Source organism: Phanerochaete carnosa (genome assembly GCF_000300595.1).
Source record: "Phanerochaete carnosa HHB-10118-sp unplaced genomic scaffold PHACAscaffold_8, whole genome shotgun sequence".
In the NCBI taxonomy this organism is placed as follows: Eukaryota; Fungi; Basidiomycota; class Agaricomycetes; order Polyporales; family Phanerochaetaceae; genus Phanerochaete; species Phanerochaete carnosa.
This window is the reverse complement of record NW_006767635.1, coordinates 1,680,537-1,702,366: the sequence shown is the minus strand read 5'-3', so window position 1 is coordinate 1,702,366 and position 21,830 is coordinate 1,680,537. Positions and strand designations below refer to the sequence as shown.

At 53.8% G+C, this 21,830-nt stretch overlaps 7 protein-coding genes across 7 annotated transcripts; 4 read left to right on the top strand and 3 right to left on the bottom strand.

The window, feature by feature from the left end:
* Positions 1 to 158: 158 nt before the first annotated feature.
* On the bottom strand, positions 159 to 1,483 carry PHACADRAFT_176739 (uncharacterized protein). The gene is made up of 4 exons (XM_007398993.1): positions 1,298 to 1,483; positions 1,020 to 1,243; positions 717 to 963; positions 159 to 660 (listed from the first exon to the last, which is right to left on the bottom strand). The coding sequence occupies exons 1-4, from the start codon at positions 1,443 to 1,445 to the stop codon at positions 425 to 427; spliced, it is 855 nt and encodes a 284-aa protein (XP_007399055.1). The 5' UTR covers positions 1,446 to 1,483; the 3' UTR covers positions 159 to 424.
* Positions 1,484 to 1,688: 205 nt separating this feature from the next.
* On the top strand, positions 1,689 to 4,418 carry PHACADRAFT_261316 (uncharacterized protein). The gene is made up of 15 exons (XM_007398992.1): positions 1,689 to 1,808; positions 1,859 to 1,898; positions 1,948 to 1,993; positions 2,045 to 2,064; positions 2,118 to 2,246; positions 2,303 to 2,432; positions 2,485 to 2,601; positions 2,660 to 2,939; positions 2,990 to 3,106; positions 3,160 to 3,397; positions 3,450 to 3,687; positions 3,738 to 3,802; positions 3,855 to 4,092; positions 4,142 to 4,248; positions 4,298 to 4,418. The coding sequence occupies exons 1-15, from the start codon at positions 1,712 to 1,714 to the stop codon at positions 4,314 to 4,316; spliced, it is 1,881 nt and encodes a 626-aa protein (XP_007399054.1). The 5' UTR covers positions 1,689 to 1,711; the 3' UTR covers positions 4,317 to 4,418.
* Positions 4,419 to 5,455: 1,037 nt separating this feature from the next.
* PHACADRAFT_261315 (uncharacterized protein) lies at positions 5,456 to 8,876 on the top strand. The gene is made up of 12 exons (XM_007398991.1): positions 5,456 to 5,780; positions 5,833 to 5,919; positions 5,973 to 6,170; positions 6,229 to 6,250; positions 6,304 to 6,442; positions 6,492 to 6,523; positions 6,570 to 6,638; positions 6,688 to 6,796; positions 6,845 to 6,889; positions 6,941 to 7,000; positions 7,057 to 8,567; positions 8,620 to 8,876. Exons 1-12 carry the CDS (start codon positions 5,483 to 5,485, stop codon positions 8,645 to 8,647), a joined length of 2,598 nt encoding a protein of 865 aa, XP_007399053.1. The 5' UTR covers positions 5,456 to 5,482; the 3' UTR covers positions 8,648 to 8,876.
* Positions 8,877 to 12,008: 3,132 nt separating this feature from the next.
* PHACADRAFT_31187 (uncharacterized protein) lies at positions 12,009 to 12,672 on the bottom strand (the record flags this gene model as incomplete). Its single annotated transcript, XM_007398482.1, has 4 exons — positions 12,009 to 12,143; positions 12,199 to 12,321; positions 12,378 to 12,617; positions 12,670 to 12,672. 4 exons carry the CDS (start codon positions 12,670 to 12,672, stop codon positions 12,009 to 12,011), a joined length of 501 nt encoding a protein of 166 aa, XP_007398544.1.
* A 1,488-nt stretch (positions 12,673 to 14,160) lies between these two features.
* PHACADRAFT_198757 (uncharacterized protein) lies at positions 14,161 to 14,793 on the top strand (the record flags this gene model as incomplete). Its single annotated transcript, XM_007398990.1, has 3 exons — positions 14,161 to 14,436; positions 14,493 to 14,606; positions 14,656 to 14,793. The coding sequence occupies 3 exons, from the start codon at positions 14,161 to 14,163 to the stop codon at positions 14,791 to 14,793; spliced, it is 528 nt and encodes a 175-aa protein (XP_007399052.1).
* Positions 14,794 to 16,040: 1,247 nt separating this feature from the next.
* PHACADRAFT_261307 (uncharacterized protein) lies at positions 16,041 to 19,624 on the top strand. Its single transcript, XM_007398989.1, has 4 exons — positions 16,041 to 16,245; positions 16,296 to 18,154; positions 18,211 to 18,768; positions 18,820 to 19,624. Exons 2-4 carry the CDS (start codon positions 16,553 to 16,555, stop codon positions 19,321 to 19,323), a joined length of 2,664 nt encoding a protein of 887 aa, XP_007399051.1. The 5' UTR covers positions 16,041 to 16,245; positions 16,296 to 16,552; the 3' UTR covers positions 19,324 to 19,624.
* A 332-nt stretch (positions 19,625 to 19,956) lies between these two features.
* PHACADRAFT_261305 (uncharacterized protein) lies at positions 19,957 to 21,559 on the bottom strand. Its single transcript, XM_007398988.1, has 9 exons — positions 21,478 to 21,559; positions 21,368 to 21,423; positions 21,147 to 21,314; positions 21,109 to 21,113; positions 21,014 to 21,032; positions 20,818 to 20,966; positions 20,640 to 20,763; positions 20,258 to 20,575; positions 19,957 to 20,204 (listed from the first exon to the last, which is right to left on the bottom strand). Exons 1-9 carry the CDS (start codon positions 21,506 to 21,508, stop codon positions 20,070 to 20,072), a joined length of 1,005 nt encoding a protein of 334 aa, XP_007399050.1. The 5' UTR covers positions 21,509 to 21,559; the 3' UTR covers positions 19,957 to 20,069.
* Positions 21,560 to 21,830: the final 271 nt, after the last annotated feature.

Here is a 21,830-nt window from a genome sequence, read left to right as displayed (position 1 = left end):
CATCCAGTCAAGTCGTTATATATGTAACAATCCGATCCTGGTCTCATGTGACCGTCCAGAGAACAAGAATGCGGACTCGCCAACCTGCGGAACAAATAGGAACACTAGTGGAGTCCACCCACAGGCTGCAACAACTGAGTATGGCTATACAATTGATACGTATCGGAAGACATCATGGGTAATTTCGTTAATGGTGCACAACGGGGGAGGTAGCGCGAGACGCACCTATCTCGGATGTTAGAAAACCTACATGTAATGATTCATATTCAGCGTACACCTAGCACGCTGACGACAAAACGGGAGCGGTGACTGGTCTGCAGAAGACTTCGTTCAGATACGAATGGCAAGTTCAATGATATCGCGCGGGAATTAGTCTAGTATACACAAGATAATGAATACCTAGATACTGCCTTCGGAAAGCCTCTCATGACTTCCCAGGTGTGACGTAGTCCTTCGACAAATCGATCTGACCCTTCAAGTGCGTGTTCGTGAGGCGGATCTGTCTTTGTCTTGTAGCCGTTTTCTTGCCCTTCCTCTTCGTCATAGGCCCCTTAGGCACTACGGTCTCGCCGGCGGTAGCTTGCAAGCCTTCATTCACGAGCTGCTTGAGAAGGTCCACATCATTCGGCACTTGTAATGAATGCCACAGGTCGAGGAATTCTGCTCATGGTCAGCCCACGCGGACGTGATTATCTATTCAGCACCGTCCGACGCACCTTTCTCCACCTGACCACCGCCGTCCTCCTCATCTGGCTTTATCTCGTTCCAGAAGACCATCCGCAACTGGCCATCTTTCAGCGTCCGAGTGACGTACACTTCGCCCTCCTTCTCCAGTTCCTCGATTGCCTGAGGAGCCTCTTTCCAGCTCTCCTTCAGAGTACGTATAGAGAGGCCGCCGCCCTTCCGAGTCTGTCGCTGGATTTCTGTGAGGAGGGACGCCTTATTCCGGACGTTGAAATCATGCTAAGACAAGGTCATCAGACAAGCTACAAGTCACGCTGAGCAGAGGCTGGGCATACTCGATACGAAAAGAGGTCCGTTTTAGGATCATGGACGACCCTATCGTGCGACTTGAACTTCTCAAAAAGGACCTTGTCTGTATCAAGGGGCAGCTCTGTGATGATGGCCAAGTCTTGCAGACGCATCGGGTTTCCATGCGACTTAAGGTGGTTCACAGCGTAAACGAGCTGAGTATTGACATCCTGGCCCTTGCCGGTGTCTGCAGGCTGAGAATACACGATGTCTGACCCTGACTGTTAATGAGAGCCGCGAACAACGGCAAGGAAGCAAGACATGCTTGACTTAGGCCGTTTCTTCTTTTTCGACGAAGATGATTCAGCCGCATCCTGCGGTTGTTGCAGTGGTGGTGGTTGAGAGTGCCATGATGAATAGTCCTGCCTCGTCAAGGCACTTTTGAAAGCGGCAGCGTCTCGAGCCAGAGACATGGTGGTTGAGGGTAAGGTGGGCTTTGGTGTTTGAAGCCGCGGTAAGGCGGGTATTAAGCAACGGCACGTGGTAAAGTGCGCATAGAAGTGTTATCACCGGAGTCTGACGGGCCGTTGTATTGCGGTAACAAAAGACTGAAACAGCGCTTCAAGCGAGTGCTTACTCGGGTAAGCAAGCGACTCTCCAAAGCGCGTTACGCAATGAAGACATAGCGACCTCGGCCAATGGCCCTGTTCGCTTCACGCCGTCGTCCTTTGGCCGCAGGATGTCGTTTTTCTCAAGGCCATCCTCTTCTGCTGTAAAGATAGTCGCCCCTTCCTCCTCACATTCAGAGCCTTCGAGCCCGAAATTCGCCAGGAAGGGTAAGATTCAGCTTTCAAGTGACTGAGGATCAACTGAGCACGCGTCGTAGACAGCACACAGAGACAATGTAGAAATATCATGATATATGGGTATGCTATTGATTCTCAGTACTGTTTCTCATACCCATCTCGGTTGCAGATCGTGTAAATTTCAGGACAAAGGCTGTATCTACTACCATCCTCCTGTACGTCTCTTGTCTGATCTTCGCTGTGACCAGCTCAGGTTACCTTCGCAGCTCGACTCTTCATCCCCTGTGTAAGCCCAGCAGACGATAGAGCGCGTTTCAGGACGTCATGCTTTTCTTGTAGACCCCCGGATTCACCAACCCCGAGTGCCGCGCTGCCCGCACAAGCGGTAAATGCACCTGTGTTCGTACCAAAGAACCCCGCCAGCCCAGTCCCCGCTCCCGCTGTACCAAGTAGCCATATTGGGCCAATGTGTGTCTTTAATACTTACTATTCTAGACCTACCACGAGATTCAACTACATTCCAGTTTCGCATTATCAACAGGTTCATCCGAATATCACTACGACGAGTCAGGAGCCTATGACTCTCAAGCTCAGCAGTCTGATATGAGTGCCAACCCGGAAGGCGTAGCTAATTTGGCAGAACATTTTCAGGCAGTCAGTGGGCCTTTCTTCGCACGTAGACTTTCCTTAAACGAGATACACTCAGCTCGATCCCTCAATGAATATGAATCCGTATGACCAAGTGGGGGACATGCATCTCATGGACTACGATGGCGCAATGGACCCTTTCTATTCAACCGAAGGCGCCTTCGCGCATCAGCCAGTAAGTTGGACATCGCCCTGTATATCTCGCAAGTATTGACCATTTGCTTGTCTCGCAGTTGGACTATCACCTGTATACACATTCTCGACCGGAGGCGTTGCAGCAGCGCTATTTCATCTCTGATAATGTCCGCGAAGAGCTCCAAAGACGGTCAGAGGCGACCTATGCAGCTCCTCCCCCGGGGCTAAATTTACCAGAGGAGACACAAGGCTATCACTCGCTGATGCCCCTCGAGTCCACGATCGGTGAACGACGCAAGTTTGGGAATTGGTACTCCACTGTATACAAGGCACTTAACTCTCAAGATGGCATCGCATACGTACTGCGGCGAATCGAGAGTTAGTCTAGTCTTGGTTTCTATTGCCTGCTCCCGCTGACTGTGTCCCAGACTATCGACTGAATAGCCAGGCCGCGTTTTCTAGCATTGAGTCTTGGTCTCGTCTCAAGCACCCGAATGTGATCTCAGTTAAGGAAGCCTTTACCACACGAGCGTTTAACGACAATTGTATGCCAGGTTCTATGTGTGCGTATGATTAGGTTGCTCACGGCTCCATTTAGCTCTCGTTGTCGTGTATGAGTATCACCCCACCGCTGAGACTGTGTTCGACGCGCATATCAAGACGAAGGCTCCTCAGTTTCAGAACGGCCGACTTCAAGCGCAAACTAGTCGCATAGCAGAGCGTACCCTCTGGTCGTATATCGTCCAGATTGCCGGTGCGATCAAGACCGTCCATGATGCCGGGCTCGCTGTTCGCGTCGTCGATCCTACCAAGATCTTGGTCACTGGTAACAATAGGTATAGCTATGACTTTTCTTCTCTCACGCGAGGTACTCAATTACCGCGATAGGGTCCGTGTCAGTTCGTGTGGCATCGTAGACGTCCTCATGTTTGAGGCTCGGCAAGACATCGCGATGTTGCAGCAGGAAGACTTAGTGATGTTTGGCAGGCTGATTCTCAGTCTATGTTGTAACAATCTTGGAGCCGTCAATAACCTGCAAAAATCTTTGGAGAACGTTGGCCGGAATTATCCGCAGGAGATCAGGAACATCATTGTGTATCTCATGCAGAAGCCGAGCCCCTTGAAGGTGCGTATCTTAGCGTGACGCCATTGTGAGGTTTTCATGAAGTTTCGTAGACCATCCGCCAGGTGTTCGATATGATGAAGCCTCAGATGCTGCAAGAGTTCGATGAGTCTCTGAAGTACGTCCGATTTATCACAGCCTTCTCGCTTCTGCTGACGTTTCGGCTCCAGTGCTGTCGACCAACTCGAAAGCGATTTAATGAGCGAGCTCGAGAATGGCCGTATAGTGCGCCTTCTTTGTAAATTCGGTTTCATCGACGAACGGCCCGAATTCGCGCGAGACCCTCGGTGGTCGGAAACTGGTGACCGATATATTGTTAAGCTGTTCCGTGACTATGTCTTCCACCAGGTCGACCAGAACGGTCAGCCAGTCGTCAATATTTCTCACGTTCTGACGTGTCTTAACAAGGTTTGCGCCGGTGCTTTGCCTGCTGTATCCGCGCTAATTGAGCGCACAGCTGGATGCCGGCGTTGATGAGCGCATCATGCTTGTTTCTCGTGATGAGCAGAGCTGTCTCGTTGTCAGTTATCGTGAGATCAAGTTATGCATGGAGTCTGCTTTCAGGTGCGTCTCCCCTTCTATAGAAACATCGTTTATTGACGTGTTATGCCAGCGAGTTGTCTGGTCGGTAGTCGCCTTCGCTTCAGTTGGACGAAAATAGTTAGAACCAGAAAAAGACGCGAAAAATAATAATAATATTCTTTGTATTCTGAACACTCGAACTTTAATCGCTTCAGCAGTCGACGTCGATGTCAATGAACGTTATGCTGATACTTCGGTTCGCTTGCGTCTCATAATGCCAGAGACCCTTTCCTGAAGCCTTTTCTGTGACCCTTCTTCCCATACGCCGCCGTTGGATCCATCACGATTAAGCTCTGCTCAAAGCAGGGAAGTTCCTCATCGGAGTCGATAGAGCCTCATGATTATTGCAGCCCTGATAACGAGTACGTACCATGGCTGCATTCTTGCGTTACTACCGATTGAATTTCTCCGATTCTTCCAGCAGATCCACGGTCTTCTTTTGGTCATGGTGCACAGACCTGCCGACTTGGTCCCAGGGTCTTAACATGGGACTCCGCGCCCAGCATCCACTGCATTGTCTGGGACAGCCAAGGACAGAGTCCTCCCAGCCGCTATACCGCCCGAAGGCTACCAGCTCCATGTGGGTTCCTGCTGGTAACTACCACAGCTGCTGTGAGATGGAGACGAAGGCTGCCCCATTGACGGAACTGAGGCTTTACGGCAGTCTGCTGCATCGCCATAGGCTACGCCTGTGTCCCATGGCTCGCCCGATAGCGCAGTCAGGGCTCTGTCCGCGAACTCAGCTAGGGTTCAGCGGCTTATTGCGATGACGACTGACTCTTGTTCTCGACCGACACTGTACTTGTCCGGGAAAGAGCGTTTGCAGCACGGCTTCGAAGGCAACATGTGTCACTACTCCCGCCGCAGATTGGGCAGTGCGAAAGGGGGAGAATTAGACATCTCCCACGGGAGGCACTGCAGGATATATCGTGCTCTACCACGAAGCCTTGGGTATCCCGGACCCCTGTGCTTGACCGACACCTTGTGTTGCAAGTGTTTGGGTGGCTGTTTCAGTAAAGGCAATGACCTTCGGCCCTCGGGGCATGTGGGCATCGGGCGTCTAAATTATGCGTTCTATAACGGGGTGAATTGCAGCGTCCCAGACTCGCACTTCGGCGGACAAGGCTAGTCTGATCTCGACTTTCACGATCTTCTAACCTCGAGCAACGAGCAACACTTGGCGGCAGGATCCCCAGTGGCAGCAAGCAGCCGACTCATGGCTGCCGTATACTCTCCGACGCTCAGTAACATTCACCACGGCCAGCCGTCCCGGCAACTACACGTCGTGCAGACGAGCCCGCCTCGTAGATCCCATATCTCGAAAGCCCAATTCGCTGCAGAGCTCACCCAATGTCTTGTTGAATTCGTCGTGCAGCTGCTTCCTACTCAGGATGAGCTGAGCATCAAAGAGGATGTCAGAAAGCTGCTCGAGCGACTCATACGCACTATTGAGCCCGACAGTCGGTTGCTATCTTTTGGCAGCACCGCCAATGGATTCAGCTTGCGTAACTCTGGTATGGCATTTCTCGCGCCAGGTAGTTGTGTGGGGTTTGACGCGGATGACAGACATGGATCTTTGCTGCTTGATAGATTCGGAGGACCGACTACCTGCGACAGATTTGGTCAATATGCTGGGGGACCTCTTTGCGCGAGGTGCGTAAAGCTTCATCTTGTGTGTCTTCCGTAACCTGAATCCTCTTCTACAGAGACAAAGTTCCATATCAAGCCGTTACCCCATGCGCGGATACCAATTGTGAAGCTCTCATTAGACCCCCAACCTGGGTTGCCATATGGCATCGCCTGTGATATTGGCTTCGAGAACAGGCTAGCCTTGGAAAACACAAGACTTCTCATGTGTTATGCTATGATAGATCCCATGCGTGTGCGCACCTTGGTCTTATTTCGTAAGTTCTCATACAGCAGGTTGCGTGTATGCTGTCTCAACTCCGTCGTATCATATAGTGAAAGTGTGGTGTAAGCGAAGGTAAGTGCTATGGACAGTATGATATTAGCTAAATTAACTAATGAGGTGTGTAGAAAGATTAACTCGCCCTACAAGGGCACTCTGTCATCATACGGCTACGTCCTACTTGTCATATATTTCCTTGTGCACGTCAAGAACCCTCCTGTATTACCAAATCTTCAGCAAATACCTCCTCTACGACCTATCTCTCAGGTACATCTATTCACATCCGACAGTATACTGCCGTGCTCACTCAATGTAGGAAGAAACTCATATTAATGGATACAATGTTTGGTGGGTAGTAACATCTAGTACCAGCTCATAGATTAATATTCCACAGGTTTTTCGACGATGTCAATCTACTTAGACAACGCTGGCATTCGCAAAATACAGAGAGTGTCGCCGAGCTGTACGTTTGTCGCTTCTTTCCTGAAGCTTTGCGCTGAAACATCGCGCAGCCTGATCGACTTTTTCAAATTTTACTCGCGGGATTTCGCCTATAATACTGGGGTCGCTTCCATCCGGGCTGGTCTGTTGACCAAGGAGAGCAAAGGGTGGGACAACGACGTATGTGCCCCTACTGCAATAGCTACATCTGGCTGACACCCTGGCAAGCCCGACAAGGGAACAGCAAGGGAGAGGAATCGCCTATGTATAGAGGTACATCCCACTAGCCTAAGATTGCCTAGTCCTGTATTGATTCTTTCCTAGGATCCCTTCGAAACCAATTTCAACGTGGCGCGCTGTGTCACGAGAGACGGCCTGTATACTGTGAGTTAATCAGCACATGCCCCGGTCATACTGCGCTGAGAAGCGTGGAAATATAGATCCGAGGAGAGTTTATGCGTGCCTCACGAATATTGGCAGCACGCCCTGACCGTGCATTTGTCGCGCTGGCACAGTTGTGCGAAGAGCGGAAGGATGAAGAGCTTCTTCACGCATCTCCGTCCCGCCCGTCCTTCACTCCGCCCAAATTGCCTTCAGTCCCCAAGGCTGCCCAGACTCCTTACACCATTGGCAGCAACCCCATGAGGCCTACGGGTGCACCCGAGCCGGACCGTCTGTCGCCCCCAGAAGTACACCAGATACCTTCTTCTGCACCGCCTCTTCCGGCGTCATACCCCGCGGAACGGCCGGCTCATATGGCTCCGAAGCGTGCGAAATGGACTAGTCCACCGCCACCTGAGGCCCCTGAAGAGGACCAGCTGGCTTTCGAGGAAAGTCTTGGTCAAGGGCTTGACCTTGCTACTGCATTCACCACTGCAAGGGAAATCGACCATGAAACTGCTTCATCGTCGAATAATAGCGAGATATTAACCGATGACGAAGATCCTAGATCGGTCACCGATTCGGATGATGTTGCATCTATACGCTCCTTCACTGAGGGCGCACGTTATCCCCGGCATGCCGGAAACTCAGGACAAGTCTCACCGCAATTCCCCGCCTACGTCGCCGACCTGTCGAGTTCTGGGGGTGGGTTGCGCTACCCTGCGTCTCCGCACGACGGCAGTGCAGACCAGCGGCTTCTCTTTCGGCTTCGGGGACGTTCATCACAAAGGCCTATGCAGAATGTTTCAGAGAATGGCGACGGCATGCGAACACGGCCCAGACAGGAAATAGGATTCGTTCCACCGCCGCGGATGGACACCGGTACTCCCAGGCGCTCCATGTCAGGACCTGCTCGCACGCTTCAGGGCAATCGATACTCTATGTCTGCACTACCCACAGTTGTTACCCCGCTCTCAGTATACCCTTCACGAGCACAAGCAGTCACTCAACAGCCAGTACGTCAACAGCGCTCAAATATATTTTACGAAACATCCTCGCCTATTCGAGACCGCATGGCTAGAGCCCTAGGCTCCACATATGCTATGCCGGTAGCGCGATTACCGGCGTACGGAAGACTCGACGGTCTTCCTCAAAGCGTAGAGCCTATCTCACCCCAGTTCGAGAATGCGTCACCCCCCTCTACTCGTCATCTTCGACCGTCTGGAGATCATCAGTTAGGTCCTACTCCGCCTTTATCAACTACCCCATCGCAATCCCATGTCTCGTCTCCTCGGATGACCCAGTCGTCACACTCTCACTCCCTGTCTCAATCAACCATCGTCCCATCTACTCCGCCTTCTGCTGTTCATCACTTACCTGCCGCTGCCCTTAGCCGCCGCAGACCGTCTGGATCTCCCGTCAGCTCAGGATCTGTTGAACGCTCGGATTACTTTCCCACAGCGGCTTCACACATCCACGACCTGTCATCGCGGCATCTCCGATCGTCATCGCCATTCGCTTCAGTCTCGTCGAACAGCGGGTCACCAGCCATGTCATACACGAGCTCGCAGTACGCCGCCTCTATCTCGCCGATGTCTATGTCTCCACCATCTCCGTCCCAGAGCGACGCGGTCGCGACACCTGCCGTAAACTCGGCGCCCCTCCTACGGGTCGAGAGGACCGCATCTAGCAAGGCGAACCAGAGCTCGCTGCCACCAGTTCAGGAGCAGCCGCGCATTGCTATCATCGACCTCGACCCCCGCAATAATTTGGTATCTGCCACGGAATCACTCTCGCTAGATTCGTAGCGCTCGCAAGCCGGACTTCTTGCCGTCGTCCGTGTTCGCAGCAGTAGCACACTTTGTGTCCAATACAGTCGCATAGTAGGATGCTCGGATCTGTCAGCTGCTGCCGCGAATATGCAACGTCCTTGCTAGCCCGACCGTTCGCGACTCTCGTCTTATATCACATGGCGGCTTCTCCCTGATCCCTTAGCGTCAGCGAGAAGCACGAGACTTGGCTCGTGCGTCTGGGTCAGGGCCTCTCCATGGCGCGCTCAAGCTATGTACATTGAGATCCTTGTAGCAGAAAGTCTAGGTATTGTACAGAATCAGATGCTGACAGGGTGGTCAGCAGCGGACCGCGCGGTGGTGGCATTAGACTCCCGCTTTACGGCAGCCAATACTCGAGATAAGACAGGCTGCCGGTCGCTCATTGCCATCTCCCGGATCTCGACCAGATATACGGAACGCATGGACGTTTCTTGCCCCCGTCGTTAGCCCCCAGGCTTTGGGCCGCCGTCAGGAATGGTACGACGCAAAGTGACATGATCTGTTCACCTTCCGCCAGTCCCTCATATGCATGCTGATCTCGTGTACAGAGAATGGCACCAGGACCTTGCTAACCTTGTCGCCTTTTTACAAAATGACTTACAACTGGGCCACTAACATTTCTAGATTAGGTGAGACCTGCCACCAACACAGATTGCACACACCTGCACAATGATGGTAAGTTCCTTCGGAATGTGGTCATAACAGTGCTTATCGTAGATGTTTAGCCTGACTCGGACATCGTCCACGTTTTCCGCCTCCTTGAGCGAAAATGGGCCCATGGACATGGTGCGTGTTCCAGAGCTGAGCGCCCCGAGCCTCGGGGTCCTGAAGAGAAAGTCCTGAGGGAGTATCACAGGAATGTATCTCTGTGAGTGTCCAGACCTTTTTCTGGACGATAAGATCTGGTAGCTGGAGACGCATGGATTGCAGCGATGGGTTGGACATGCTATGCGTCTCCGTCCGTGTAATGTGTGACCTACAGTCACTATATTCATGTATTGATTAGCGGCTCCACCTTGCGATGTTATGCCCACCATGATTACTGGAACGAATGTGCCCGGTAGCAAATTCAGATGAGCTCTCAGCACTCAGCTCCTGCCCTCTTAGTGTACAGTGTGCTCTTCAAATGTTTTAGCCGCAGTCATGTAGAAGCCTGAAGGTTCTTCTGACCGGTGACACCAACCTTCGCCGCTGCATAGACCGCGCAACAATGATACTAAGGGGGAAAGTGGACCCTGGTTAGACAAGAATACAAAGTGGCCCACTTGCTCCGTGTTCTTCTGGTAGTTAGCGGCTCGTCCGGGGTGGCAATACTGGGGCTCAGAGCTCGGGTTGAGGAGGCGACTTACTTTGGTGGTACTTAATAACTGTAGATTGTTGAGCGATAGCGCTGTGAGGAGATGACCCCCTTCAGGTATGGGCCTGGGACTCCCTAGAGAGGAGAGGACATCGCGTACGCGAGATCGCTGTTGCGCCACGAGGTGAAGTCGTCCTCAAGAACGAAAGCTAGACGTATGGCAGCAACGTTTCTTGGCCGTTGGAGCTTGTAGATATGGTGCAGCCATATCATCGCAGAAGTCGGTACATTAACTGTCAATTTTAATGAGTGTAGACAGTCGGGCGAGGGCGGTATTGGTAATGAGGATGACTCCGCGAGTGCAAATAGCGGATCAATGACCTCGCGCGAGCGCAGAGTGAGATTTAGGAAACGTACAGGTCTAAGAAGCACGTAAAATTACATTACGATGTTCGGCATGATCGGCTCCGTCATATGAGGGAAATTGAAAGAGTAGTCAGCTGGAAAGACGTACATGATGTATCCAGCGAGCTGCTCTTGGGCCCCGTTATCCCGTATGAGATAAACGCAGCGGTGGACCCTAGCGAGAATTGACATAAACCTGTCAAATGATGATGGAAACAAACACAACAGAGCAGGCTTACTGAGAAATGAGGACGCAGGGCTGAGGTACTTAAGTTCCGTGATGATATTGAGTTCATGCCCACGTTTAACCCATGCCGTAGGCACGACTCGGAATTTTATAGCAATCGGCAGAACAGTCTCGGGATCATGTGCGGGCATCTAACCTGTCGTCTTCCATAACCATCTTTTCATTGCATCCATATGTGCAGCTCATGTTAAATTGATGCTCAGGCTGAGATTAATGAGAGAAGTTTCAACTTCAAATATAGCTGGCCATGCACGCCAACGCCCAGAGTCTGGAGCGCATCAGGAGAGACGATTTAGACGTCAGAATCACCCGATGCGCATGTGACAGTCTGTGGCCTAACGGGAACACATGCAGATACTTATGACAAGCAAGGCACATGAGAAGCATAAGCTTACTGAGATAGCTGGAAAGTTAGTAATGAGGCACTGGTGCGATGAGGTCTAGATGATCAGACCACGCAACGCACGACCGGCAGCTGGCACAGATGCTTGATATCATGATACAGATATCATGATACAGCAAGTCAAGAGACATGCAACTCAGCTCATTTTGTGCGCGAGGACTGAGTGAGGAGCAGTTTTCATGGCCGGCGCACATCTTCCAGCCAGATCAGCTGCACAGTACTACATGACTGTAGGCGCCGTGGTCTTGAGGACTCCGAGTCGGGCTCCCCAATGGCCATCCGCGTGCTTGAAGCGCAGAGGATCCTCCGCTGCCAGCTACAGCTGTCGAGATGGCAGAAAAAGAATACCAATCAGCGAGCGACCTCGAGGGTCAGGGGTGTATACCAAGTTATAAAAAGTGAGTCAGGAGTGAAATGGCCTGATAGAGAACGCGCAAAGATAAATGTTCGCTATCCCAGTTCCCAGACTGGCCATATCTCCGTGGGTTGTCAAGAGAGCGCCACAAAGACGAAGCTTGTCAAAAAGCGCTGTTCTTACATAACCCTCATGTTGTCATCTTGCGCGCCTGTGCTCTGTGTTAGCAACGACGACTAGCTCGCACATCACAACAAGTCACACAGAACCTCTGGGGTCCATTTTTACGATAAGCGATAATTTATATAACTTTGGGGACTAGCTAAAGGGGGTTATCCCCTAATAATGGTAAGTAATAATGGTACAAGAAAGTTAATAATACGGTATTAGCAGGCTAGGTCCGAAGAAGACACTAGGCCGATGCCGCAACGACGCGGATTCTACTGTGTAGAGCAGTCCAGGATTCCTGCACTTAATGCCTGTCCAGACACAGGACAGGCTGCCAGCTCCCCGTGGAGACGTGACGGAGCTCGACCAGTACGAGCTCCTCGACGTTGATCTGGTCCAGACTCCAGTCTGCACTCGAGCACGCGACGCCTCGCATGTCCTGCGCCAGTGAGCTTTAGATCGTGATATTACTGGGACGGTGGAATAGCACTCACACTCTTTAGTAGCCTGACGTTCTTGGCGATCTCATGTGCAAGCTTGGCGATGGTAATCGGCCTGGTTTCGTACGAGTGGTCGAAGGCGTGCACGACCTGGCTCCACGATTGGTATCCAGGCCACTATCAATAGCTATTCAGCTTGCTAATACATCTGGATAAGTCGCTGGAAGACGTACGTTGATACGGATAGTGATCTTCTTCGCCTGTTCTGACAGTTGCGGCACGTCGTTGCCGCGGGCCAAGTTTTGGAAGACCCTGTTGAGGGCGTTCGAGAGGCGCATGCCCGGTCGCCCTCCTTCGTAGAAGCGAATGGTATGCAGTTGGGTGAACTGCCCGGGTGCAGTGTACACTGGCTGAGGTACGACGATGCCAGGCAGCTCAGGCTCGTTGAAGTCCATGAAAGTGTGGTAAGGAGCCTGCAAAATGCTCGTAAGTACTCTTGTATCCCCGTGCGCCCATGTTCCTTACCATTTTCAAGTGTTAGATCCTTGCGGGTGAGTATGGGGTGTGGTGCGGCGTCGATTGCTGGATGCCTTCTCGTCGCAGTCTTATGGGCCTTATAACACACATTGTTTTCCATTTTCCAACCGTCAAGCATCGCATGCTCGTAGACATCGCACTCGCACTTTTTTGCGAGCACAAGCTAGCGAACGCTCTGTCGGCAAGCGCAACCCGTCACAACGTCCAATGGTGGCGACCATGACCCTTCCAGTTGGCTATCCTAGTGATAGGACTGTCAGAGCTGCGCTTGTTGTCTTGTGACATGTGCCCTAAGTCCGAAATGCAACTCTACGAAGATAGCAAAAGTGAGCGAACTTCGCGCCCAGAAACCGAACGATCCACTGACTGCACCACTCTCGAGCACAGGGCGCAGTCGTACATGGCAGCATTTGCCACCTTCGCCACACTTCTGGTCTGCTTTTTTGCCGTGGTTTAGGGTGGAACCATCATAGCGCAGCAGTGAGCTTGCATGCACTCTGACAGCATTCGGACTGAGGTCACTTTCGTCACGAGGACAGGGCCCACGGTGACATCCGGAGACATCTGGGCTTTGCAAGCTGCCGGAACCGTATTGATGGTTGTCGCGCAGTTGGACCCTAGCCCGGCGATGATGCAACTAGGGAATAGCCTCCATCATGCCACGCTACTTGACTATTCGGGCAGGGGATTACAAGAAGAGCATAGCTGATGCTGTCGCCTCTTGCTGCGGACACGGAAAACACTCCGTTATCTACGGTACCGGCATATGTACGTTAGACGAACCGGGCTGCCCGCTACATGTCTGCAAAAAATTCTGCGCTTGCATTCAAGTGTCAATGGGCTTTGCGAGCCTCCGTCCGCGGATGGTATTGCTCCCGCGCTAAGCCGTACAGCCCCGGAGCCACCGCGCCGCTCCGGTCGGCATACCGCCGGAGGCGCCTTCCCATCCGCCATACTAGGAAGCGGAGCTAGAGCTAGTTTACTCGCAACCCCGACATACCGAAGACAGTCCGCTCGGGAGCCTCCCGTTCGTAGGAAATCCTGCAAGCCTGCAGGCTAAACTCGTGTGCGCCACTTCATGCTGCAACATTCGGGATGTCGTTGGGAGCTCGGGTTCGCTTCAGAACATCCTACGGTACATTTATGGCCGGATTGCACTGGCGGAATGCTTCACCACGTCTCCCTCGGCCAGCGGCAGCCCCTCCTACTGGCTTGTTATGATTAATACAATCGGTACCAGCCGCCCCCTCAGCACTTCCGGGTGTCATGGGCACGCTGCCTAGGGTCCCTTGACAAGGCATGAGGGCAAATTCGCCATTTTCCGACCGCGAGGGTATATAAGACGACTGCTATAGCGCACTAGTTTTGCAGCATTCCGCCGCCGAAATCCCAGTTTTAACGCCTCAGGGACTCGCCAGGCAGGATGGTAAGTGCTTCCTCACTATACAAGGGAGAACTTTGCCTCACTCCCGAAATACAATGCGGCAGGACCAGAAATACAACAGGCCAAGTGAATACCACACATTCGTGGACTACCCTATGGTAGCGCCAGGAATCATTGTACCGCAGGCGGCCGACAACCGGCTCAGTCGTGCAGAATCTCTAACCAACGTGCAGTTCGTTGTCAAGGGTCTTCCCACGCCCGGGCTCCGCCTCGGCCCCTCCGCAGTGCTACCACCACAGCTGGCAAATTTGCAGGATGATGGGCCAATACGACTGCTCTATGGAACGAGCGAGCTTATCATCAGAATAATGGTGGGTTCCAACAGCTCGCCCGCCTGTTCTCGGTTGAGCCTGACGCACCGTTGCAGTGGCCAGGATACCCAAGCTGGGATAAGCGAATCACAGCGGGGAATAGCAACGCCCAGGTACCTCTAGCCAAGTTCGCAGCCCTGGTCGCTGGTACGATTCAGCAGTTTCTGGAGGTCAGTTGCGTCGTGCATCGCGTTCCACGTACTGACGAGGGTGTCGCAGGACATGTCAAATAAGCCGTCGAACGAGGCCCGTAGTGATTGGTGGATCTCTCAGATCGGTATCGAGTCCCTGGTATTGCTGGAAGTTCGGAGGACTGGTCCTGGCACCTGGCAGCCTATGCTTTGTCGTATAGTGTAGACGAATCGCATTCCCGTACAATTTATACCATTGACCAGCCCGTCCGATAAGCTTTGGGGGCTTCAGCTCTAGCGTTGAATGGTCCGGAACAGATCGAGGCACCTGCGAGACTGGGCTTGCAATTTCACCTGAAGTGGTGAGGGTTCGCTTGTCCTTGAATTGAGTTAAGCCTAAGGACCCTTTCCCGAGTTCTTCCCGGACCCTTTCTGCCCTTACACGAATCATACCGGAAGGAGTGCGAAGCTTCAGCTAGCTGGGAGAAGGAGGAGAGCATCCAACGTAATCACCTCCCGGCGGAACACCACACCACGCCAAGATCCAGAAGGACGTATGCCACCGAGGACCCTAGCCATCAGCGACGTTAGCGCTAGTGGACCCTTGTCGGGCGTGGAAAGCGAGGCCTCGGACGTGGTGTTCTCGTGAGCCGGAAGCGAGCAATAAGGAAAAGTTGGCTACCGCGATTATTGCGCCACAACGGCCACCGGATGTGCTGATGTAGCATGTGAGCTATCATGAGCTCCTACGCCAGCTGCGGAAATTCGCGGAAGCTGCCTGGGACGAGCGAGGAAAGGGTTCATGTCGGGGTAGGTGCTTCCATACAAGCCAAGCTTACCTTCCCAGGCGCGTCATTGATATGCTCCACGGCACAGACTAGCATGCTCTCATCGAACTCTCTGATTCATGCCGAGGTAGCCATATCGCAGTTTCGCAGCGGCGTGCACCCGATTACTACAAATGTAACACGGTTCAGTATGAGGGTAGATCGGTAAGGATGGGGGGATTGGGTATGAACTCATCGTGTTTCCCTGCTGCTTCTGCTTGGAAGCTACATATCTTAAGGATAGAAAGGTAGGGAGGCGGCTTAGTGCACGGGTAAGGCTCCGCCTGCAGCGCTTTGGCACTGCCTGGCTGTGCTCAGGCGCCTATCAAACCGACGCCATCACGTGACATGTTCAAGTTCAACTCGCTTCTCGCGCGGCTTGGGTCTCGTCCATCGTCCATCTCCCGGCATGGCCGCATCGTAAGTCACCCATTCTTCATAACACCCGACATTTCTGCCTTGTGGATATATTTGGGACACGCATCGAAGACTACCCCCTCAATACCGACGCCTCCGAAGGCGATACACCGACACCATGTTTTCCAAGCTGAACAGCATTCTCAAGCCGCGCCCTGGCACATCTCTTTTAACCACGGACGATGAAGGCTCCTCCTCTAAGGCGGATGTAGTAAGCCGCGTCAAAGACCTCCATCCGAACATGTCGATATTCCACAAAGACGACTCCGAGGTCCCGTTTCCCACACCCAGCCCTCCGATGTCCCCATCCAAGCAACGCAAAGGGGGGATGTTGAAGAGAATGTCGAGGGTAGCCAGCGATGGAGCGTACGACAGTATGCCACGAATTGGGCTCCCAAAGAAGGTGAAGTCGACCCTTGCGAATCTTGCCACAGGTGCGTTCCGGGGTCTTTGATATGTTTGTGGCGTCCTAATCGCACGCCAGGTTCTGACGCCTCAATTGGACGCGCAAGCGCAGAGCTTTTTGCTCGTCAATCTCAGGATACCTCTCGAACTTCTGCAGAGAGTATCCGGACACCCATCACACCCATTTCAGATTCTAAGCTCCCTGCGGACGGGAAGTTTGGCTCATTGCGCTCGATCCTTAAACCTGGTAACACGCCGGGCACAGGTCAGAGTGTTCGCTTCTTCTCGAGAGACGCCTATCGCGTCATCACCCCTGAGGTCACCAGCGCAAGCGAGATGGAAGACTCGAGATTCAATCGCTTGCAGAAGTCAGCTGCACCTAGGCCAACCGTCCAGCAGGTCTTTACCGCGCCGCCGCCTACACCGCCGCCACTGCCAAAGGATTCCAATCCTATCACGCCCGGCTTGGCCTCGATAATCGCCCCAGTATCGCCGCCTGACGTCGGCAACATCTTTGGCGCATCCGCGTTCGAGCTGCCCGCTATCCCCACCGATCTCGGTGCCCCGCTCCTCGACTCTGCCGTGGAGATCTCTGATACTGATGACCAGAGGTCCATGTCAGCTGAATCTGTTGAGAAGGAGCAAGAGAATAATACTTTGTCAGCATCGCCGACCCTGAAGTTGGGTAACCCCACACCAGACCGTAGTCATTCCTTCAGCTTTGGGCAGACCGTCTTCCGCTCAGCGGTTGAGGCGGCTGCGGAAACATCACCGGTGAAGCCCTCTCCGACACAGCGAAATCGTGCTTTCAGCGACACCATTTTCACCACCTTGGCCCATTCTCCGGTTATCACTGTGGCCGAACCGAAACCTCCGGAAGCAAGCATTAATGATAACTCCAAAGCAGTTGTTGCCCATCAGTCCAATATGAAAGAGCGCGATCCGTTCGCCGCGAACGCCTCCACGTACTACACGCCAGGCACTATGCTTCCGCCATCACCGCCTCAATCAACGCATACACGTACCGCTTCTCGTGAGGAGGATCTCATATGGTCCCTTCGGACCCAGCTCGCGGTCCAATCGGAGCTCTGTGCGCAGTATCAGGTCGACCTCTCTGCCAAAGACGAGCTCGTGGAGATACTCAACTCTCGTCTTGGCGAGTCCGAAAAGGAGCTTGAGCGGCGGAAGAACATTGTTCGCAACTGGCGCAAGCGGGTCACGGAGCTTGAAAAGTGCGTAAAAATGCTCGAAGAGGAGGTCGACCGCAGTCGCGAAGTGAGCGCCGACCGCAGCGTCATGGATGAAGCTAGTAGCGAAGCGCTCCGCATGCTTCACTGCCGGATCAACGACCTCGAACGTGAAAACCAGGAAGCGGATCAGCGGGAAAGGGACCTCCAATCGCAATTGAAATCTGCGAACGCCCGGCTCGCGAAGGCGCAGGACGAGCTGCAGACGCGCGACGAGAGTGACCGCGAGCTGCAGGCGGGCATTAATGCCGCCAAGGAGGAAATGGAGCAGATGGGCAGGTTCGATATACAGACCCTTGAGGTTCGAGAGCGCCTACAGTCGATGAAGTCGGCATGGGAGGTGGAGCGCACGGCTCTCGTTGCCACCAACGACGCCCTGCGCAACGACCAACTCACCCTGCAATCCAGGCTCACCGGTCTCCGTGAAGAGGTCGTCCGCAAGGAAGAAGAACTTGCAGTGCTCAAGGCTGAGCTCGAGGCGCAGTGGAGGCACACCGAGCAGAATACCGATGACGTCGAACGGCTCCGGAAGGAGCGGGACGCCCTCGCTCGGGAAGCAGATGAACTCCGCGGGAAGCTTACTAGCTTAGACGCTCATAGAGACGAGCACGAGAACCGGCGCCGCCAATTGGAACGCGAGCTTGAAGAGGCTTGGGTCGCGCGGGACGAGCTCGGGAGAGAGCGGCAAGAGGTACGTTATGCAGCGCCATCTGAGAGTTTGATCATGCTCACGGATTCTCTTCGTAGCTGGAGAAGCAGCTGCGGGCTGAGCAGAATCACACTGAGGAGCTCACGAGGGCCCTTCAGGAGCGAGAAGACCGCGTCTCTCACCTCGAGCAGGAGCGCAAGTATGCGTACGACAGCATGTCTCGCCTGCAGGAGAACCTTCGGCAGCGAGACGCTGAGCTTGCTCAGTACAACGAACGTATTCGGGAAGCTGAGGCCGAGGCCGAGGAACTCCGCGATGGCCTCACCAGACAGAAGCGCGAACACGCACGCATTGTCGACGGGCAGAGCCGCAAGATCTCGGAAGTCGTCGCACGAGAGGTTGAGGCGCGTCATACATTGGAGAGGCTTGTCAGAGAGAAGGCGGAGGATGATGGCGCAGCAGACAGTCTGAAGGAGCGTGTCACTGCACTCCAGAACGAAGTCGACAAGCTTCGCAAGCAGGTGCACGTTCTGCAGCAGGAGAGCGCAGATAAAGAGGTCAAGCTTGCGCAAGCTGTGAAGCAGAGGGCGCAGGACAAAGAGGACATGCAAGGCCTCAACATTGCGCTCGACTCGAAGCAGCAGGAACTAGAGCTGGTGAGTGACTTGCAGGTCGATCTCTGCTGCGTAATCATACCACTTCCGCAGCTAAAGAGGCGTATGGGCACTCGCGCGTCGATTAGTCAGTCAACTGCGACCAAGCCCGCCGCCCGCCGAGAATCATCCATCTTTACTACGCCGAGCGTTGTCCGGCCTTCATCCGCCATGTCAGACGCTAGTAGTTCAGCAAAGGAACCTGCGACCGTCACCAAGTCGAACTTAACCCGACGCCCTCCCAGCATGATTATCAACGCTGCAACAAAACGCATGGAATCCGTGAATGCACCCACTGCAAGACCCCGTTCTTCTCTTTCGCCACCTTCCTCTGCCACTACGAGCCGCCCGCCCTCCTCTTACGTTTCGCGCTCCAACTTGGCTGCGCCCCTTGCGCCAACACACCGCCGTATGTCGTCGTCGCTCGAGCCGCTTCGCAAGAAGCCCGTCTCAGGTAACGAGTCCGGCACGGCGAGTGCCAGCGAGAAGGAGAACATCAAAGACAGGACGCCCGTCGCAAAGACTAGCCGCCGACAGAGCGTCGTGTTCCCCTCATAACGTACCCCGCGCATCCTTAATCATCCTCTACATTACTGTATTGGCTAAGGTACCCCCAACACCCGAAACGAACGCGCGGATACCCATCTTCCTCGTCATGTCCATCACAATCTTTTCCCACAACATACCTGCATCCTTCACTGCACGCTTCGATTCACTCACGCACACACACACACATACCGATCAACTCGCTCTGCGCGCCCCCTCGCCTCGTCCGCTGTCCTGTGTATCCTTCTTGCTCTCCTTCCCTCCCCGTCTCGATTTTTCATTGTCGTCAGTCTGTTCCGTCATCGTGCAATCCCCACCAATCTTTGTACTTCTATCCAGTCACGATCCAGTCACGTCCTCTATCTTCCATTGTCGATTATATGCCCATCCACCAATCATTCTCTCACTACCTTTTTTTTCTTGCGCATGAAGGACAATCGTTCGCGCATGCTGTGTATCATTCGATCGTTGGCAGTCAAGCAATGTGACATGTGGTGTTATAGATATGTGCGCTTCGTGGAGGAAGCTGCTGTAGCTATAGGCGAGTGTCTGCCGAATATAGATGGTGAAGTGCGGTAGTCGGTGGTGAAGACGTCTCTGTCCTCATCCGATAGATGGTGAAGTTGGGCACACTTTGAGGATTGCGCGGCAGAGCCACTGGGCGACTAAGGTCGTTCTATGCGACCAGATCATGTTACGTTCCTGACTAATTCTACATTTGCTTTAACTTTTGTCGCTGATAAGTAATGCTACACTGCTCAGAGCTTCGAGGCAGAGATGAACGTGACGCCCTTCTCGACGTTGGTGGCGAGCTCAGGAAGCGCAGCCTCGACAAGGGTCTTCTCGTAGTCGGTAAGCTTGCCGAGGGGCTTGATGCTTGCGACACCCTCAGGCTGCGTGAGTGTATCAGCACACACTCAACACACGCAGAAGGAAGGGGACGTACGCCAAGCTCGACAGGGGCCGAGAAGTACTCGAGTTCCTTGCCGATCTCCTTCTTGAGCGCCTCGCCGCCCGCGGGATCGGACGCGAGGTGGACAAACGTCGGGGCGACAATGCCCTTCTCGCCCTTGATAGCGCGGATGACCTTGCTCGCGAACTCGGCGCCGGCGTACGCCATCGAGAGCGTCGCGGAGCCCGCGCCGTCCTTGGCCTTCACGACCTCGTCGCCGCCGTACTGGATCCGGTTCGTCAGCTTCTCGAGATCGCCCTGCGCGAAGCCGGACGGGAGCGCGGCCGAGGACTGCGAGAGGAGGGGCACGATCTGCAGGGGTGGATGGGTGTGTCAGCGCGTGGCCATAGCGGAGGAAGCACAAGCTGCTGCACACCGTAACGCCGCTGTGGCCGCCGACGACGGGGACGCTGATTGAGGGTGCCTTGCCCAGGTCACCGAGGACCTCAGCCACGAATGTTGACGCGCGGACGACATCGAGCGTGGTGACACCGAAGAGGCTACCTCGCTGATGAGTACTAGCGGTATCGGGAGCTTGTAAACGCGGATCTCACCGCTTGGGTTCAAAGACGCCGTGCTGCTTGAAAATCTCAGCGACGATGGGAACAGTGGAGTTCACGGGGTTGGAGATGACAAGGACGAAGGCCTTGGGGGCAGTCTTCGCAATACCGGTGGCAAGGTCGCGTACGATGCCCGCGTTGATCTGGTAAAGGATAAGTATACAGTATGTATGCGACTAATCTGGCGTACCTTAAAAAGATCATCCCTACGCGTCGCGATGCGCTCTTAATTCTCTCTTTGCTTTGATCAGAGTAGGCCGCTTACCTAGTCATCTGCAAAAACGCGTCAGCATGAGACGTTTCAGAGAGAAGGAACCACGCACTCCTGGCTTACGAGGGACGCCAGCAGGGATAACGACAATATCGGCACCCTGGAGGGTCTTGGCCAAACCATCATCAGGGGGAAGGTAACCGACGACCTTCGCAGGGGTCGAGATGTGAGACAGATCTGCGGCGACACCTGGGGTGTTGACGATATCGTAAAGACCCAGCTATATGAGAGCAGCTATTAGTTTCGTGGCATTGCCCAAACGCGACCACGTACCTCAGTAACGGAAGGGTTAGTCTTGAGCAACAGCGACAAGGGCTGGCCGATACCACCTGCACACGTCTCTCAGCTTACCATCCCAACGGACCCAACATCGTGTACGTTACCTGCGGCACCGAGAACGACGGCCTTGACCATGATGAGAGACGATAGAGGAGGTGAGGGGAGAGAACAAGAGGCGATTGCGGATTCTGCAGCCCTATGGAGGATTTCGTGCCATTTAACCGCGATCGGTCCGGATTGGGGAGGAAGAACCGCAGTGCCGTACACGTTTGAATCCGCGCAGATCCAGCTGGTCAAATGATGAGATTGCGCGACATGAACGTATTGAATCCGTGCAGCGATGGCACGACAGACTTTGAAGAAATCGCGTCTCGATTGCTGAATATTTTGGATAAGATTGTGTGATTTGTCACGTCAAGCGAGGGGCGCCACACCCGGTCTCGCTTCGCACAGTCCC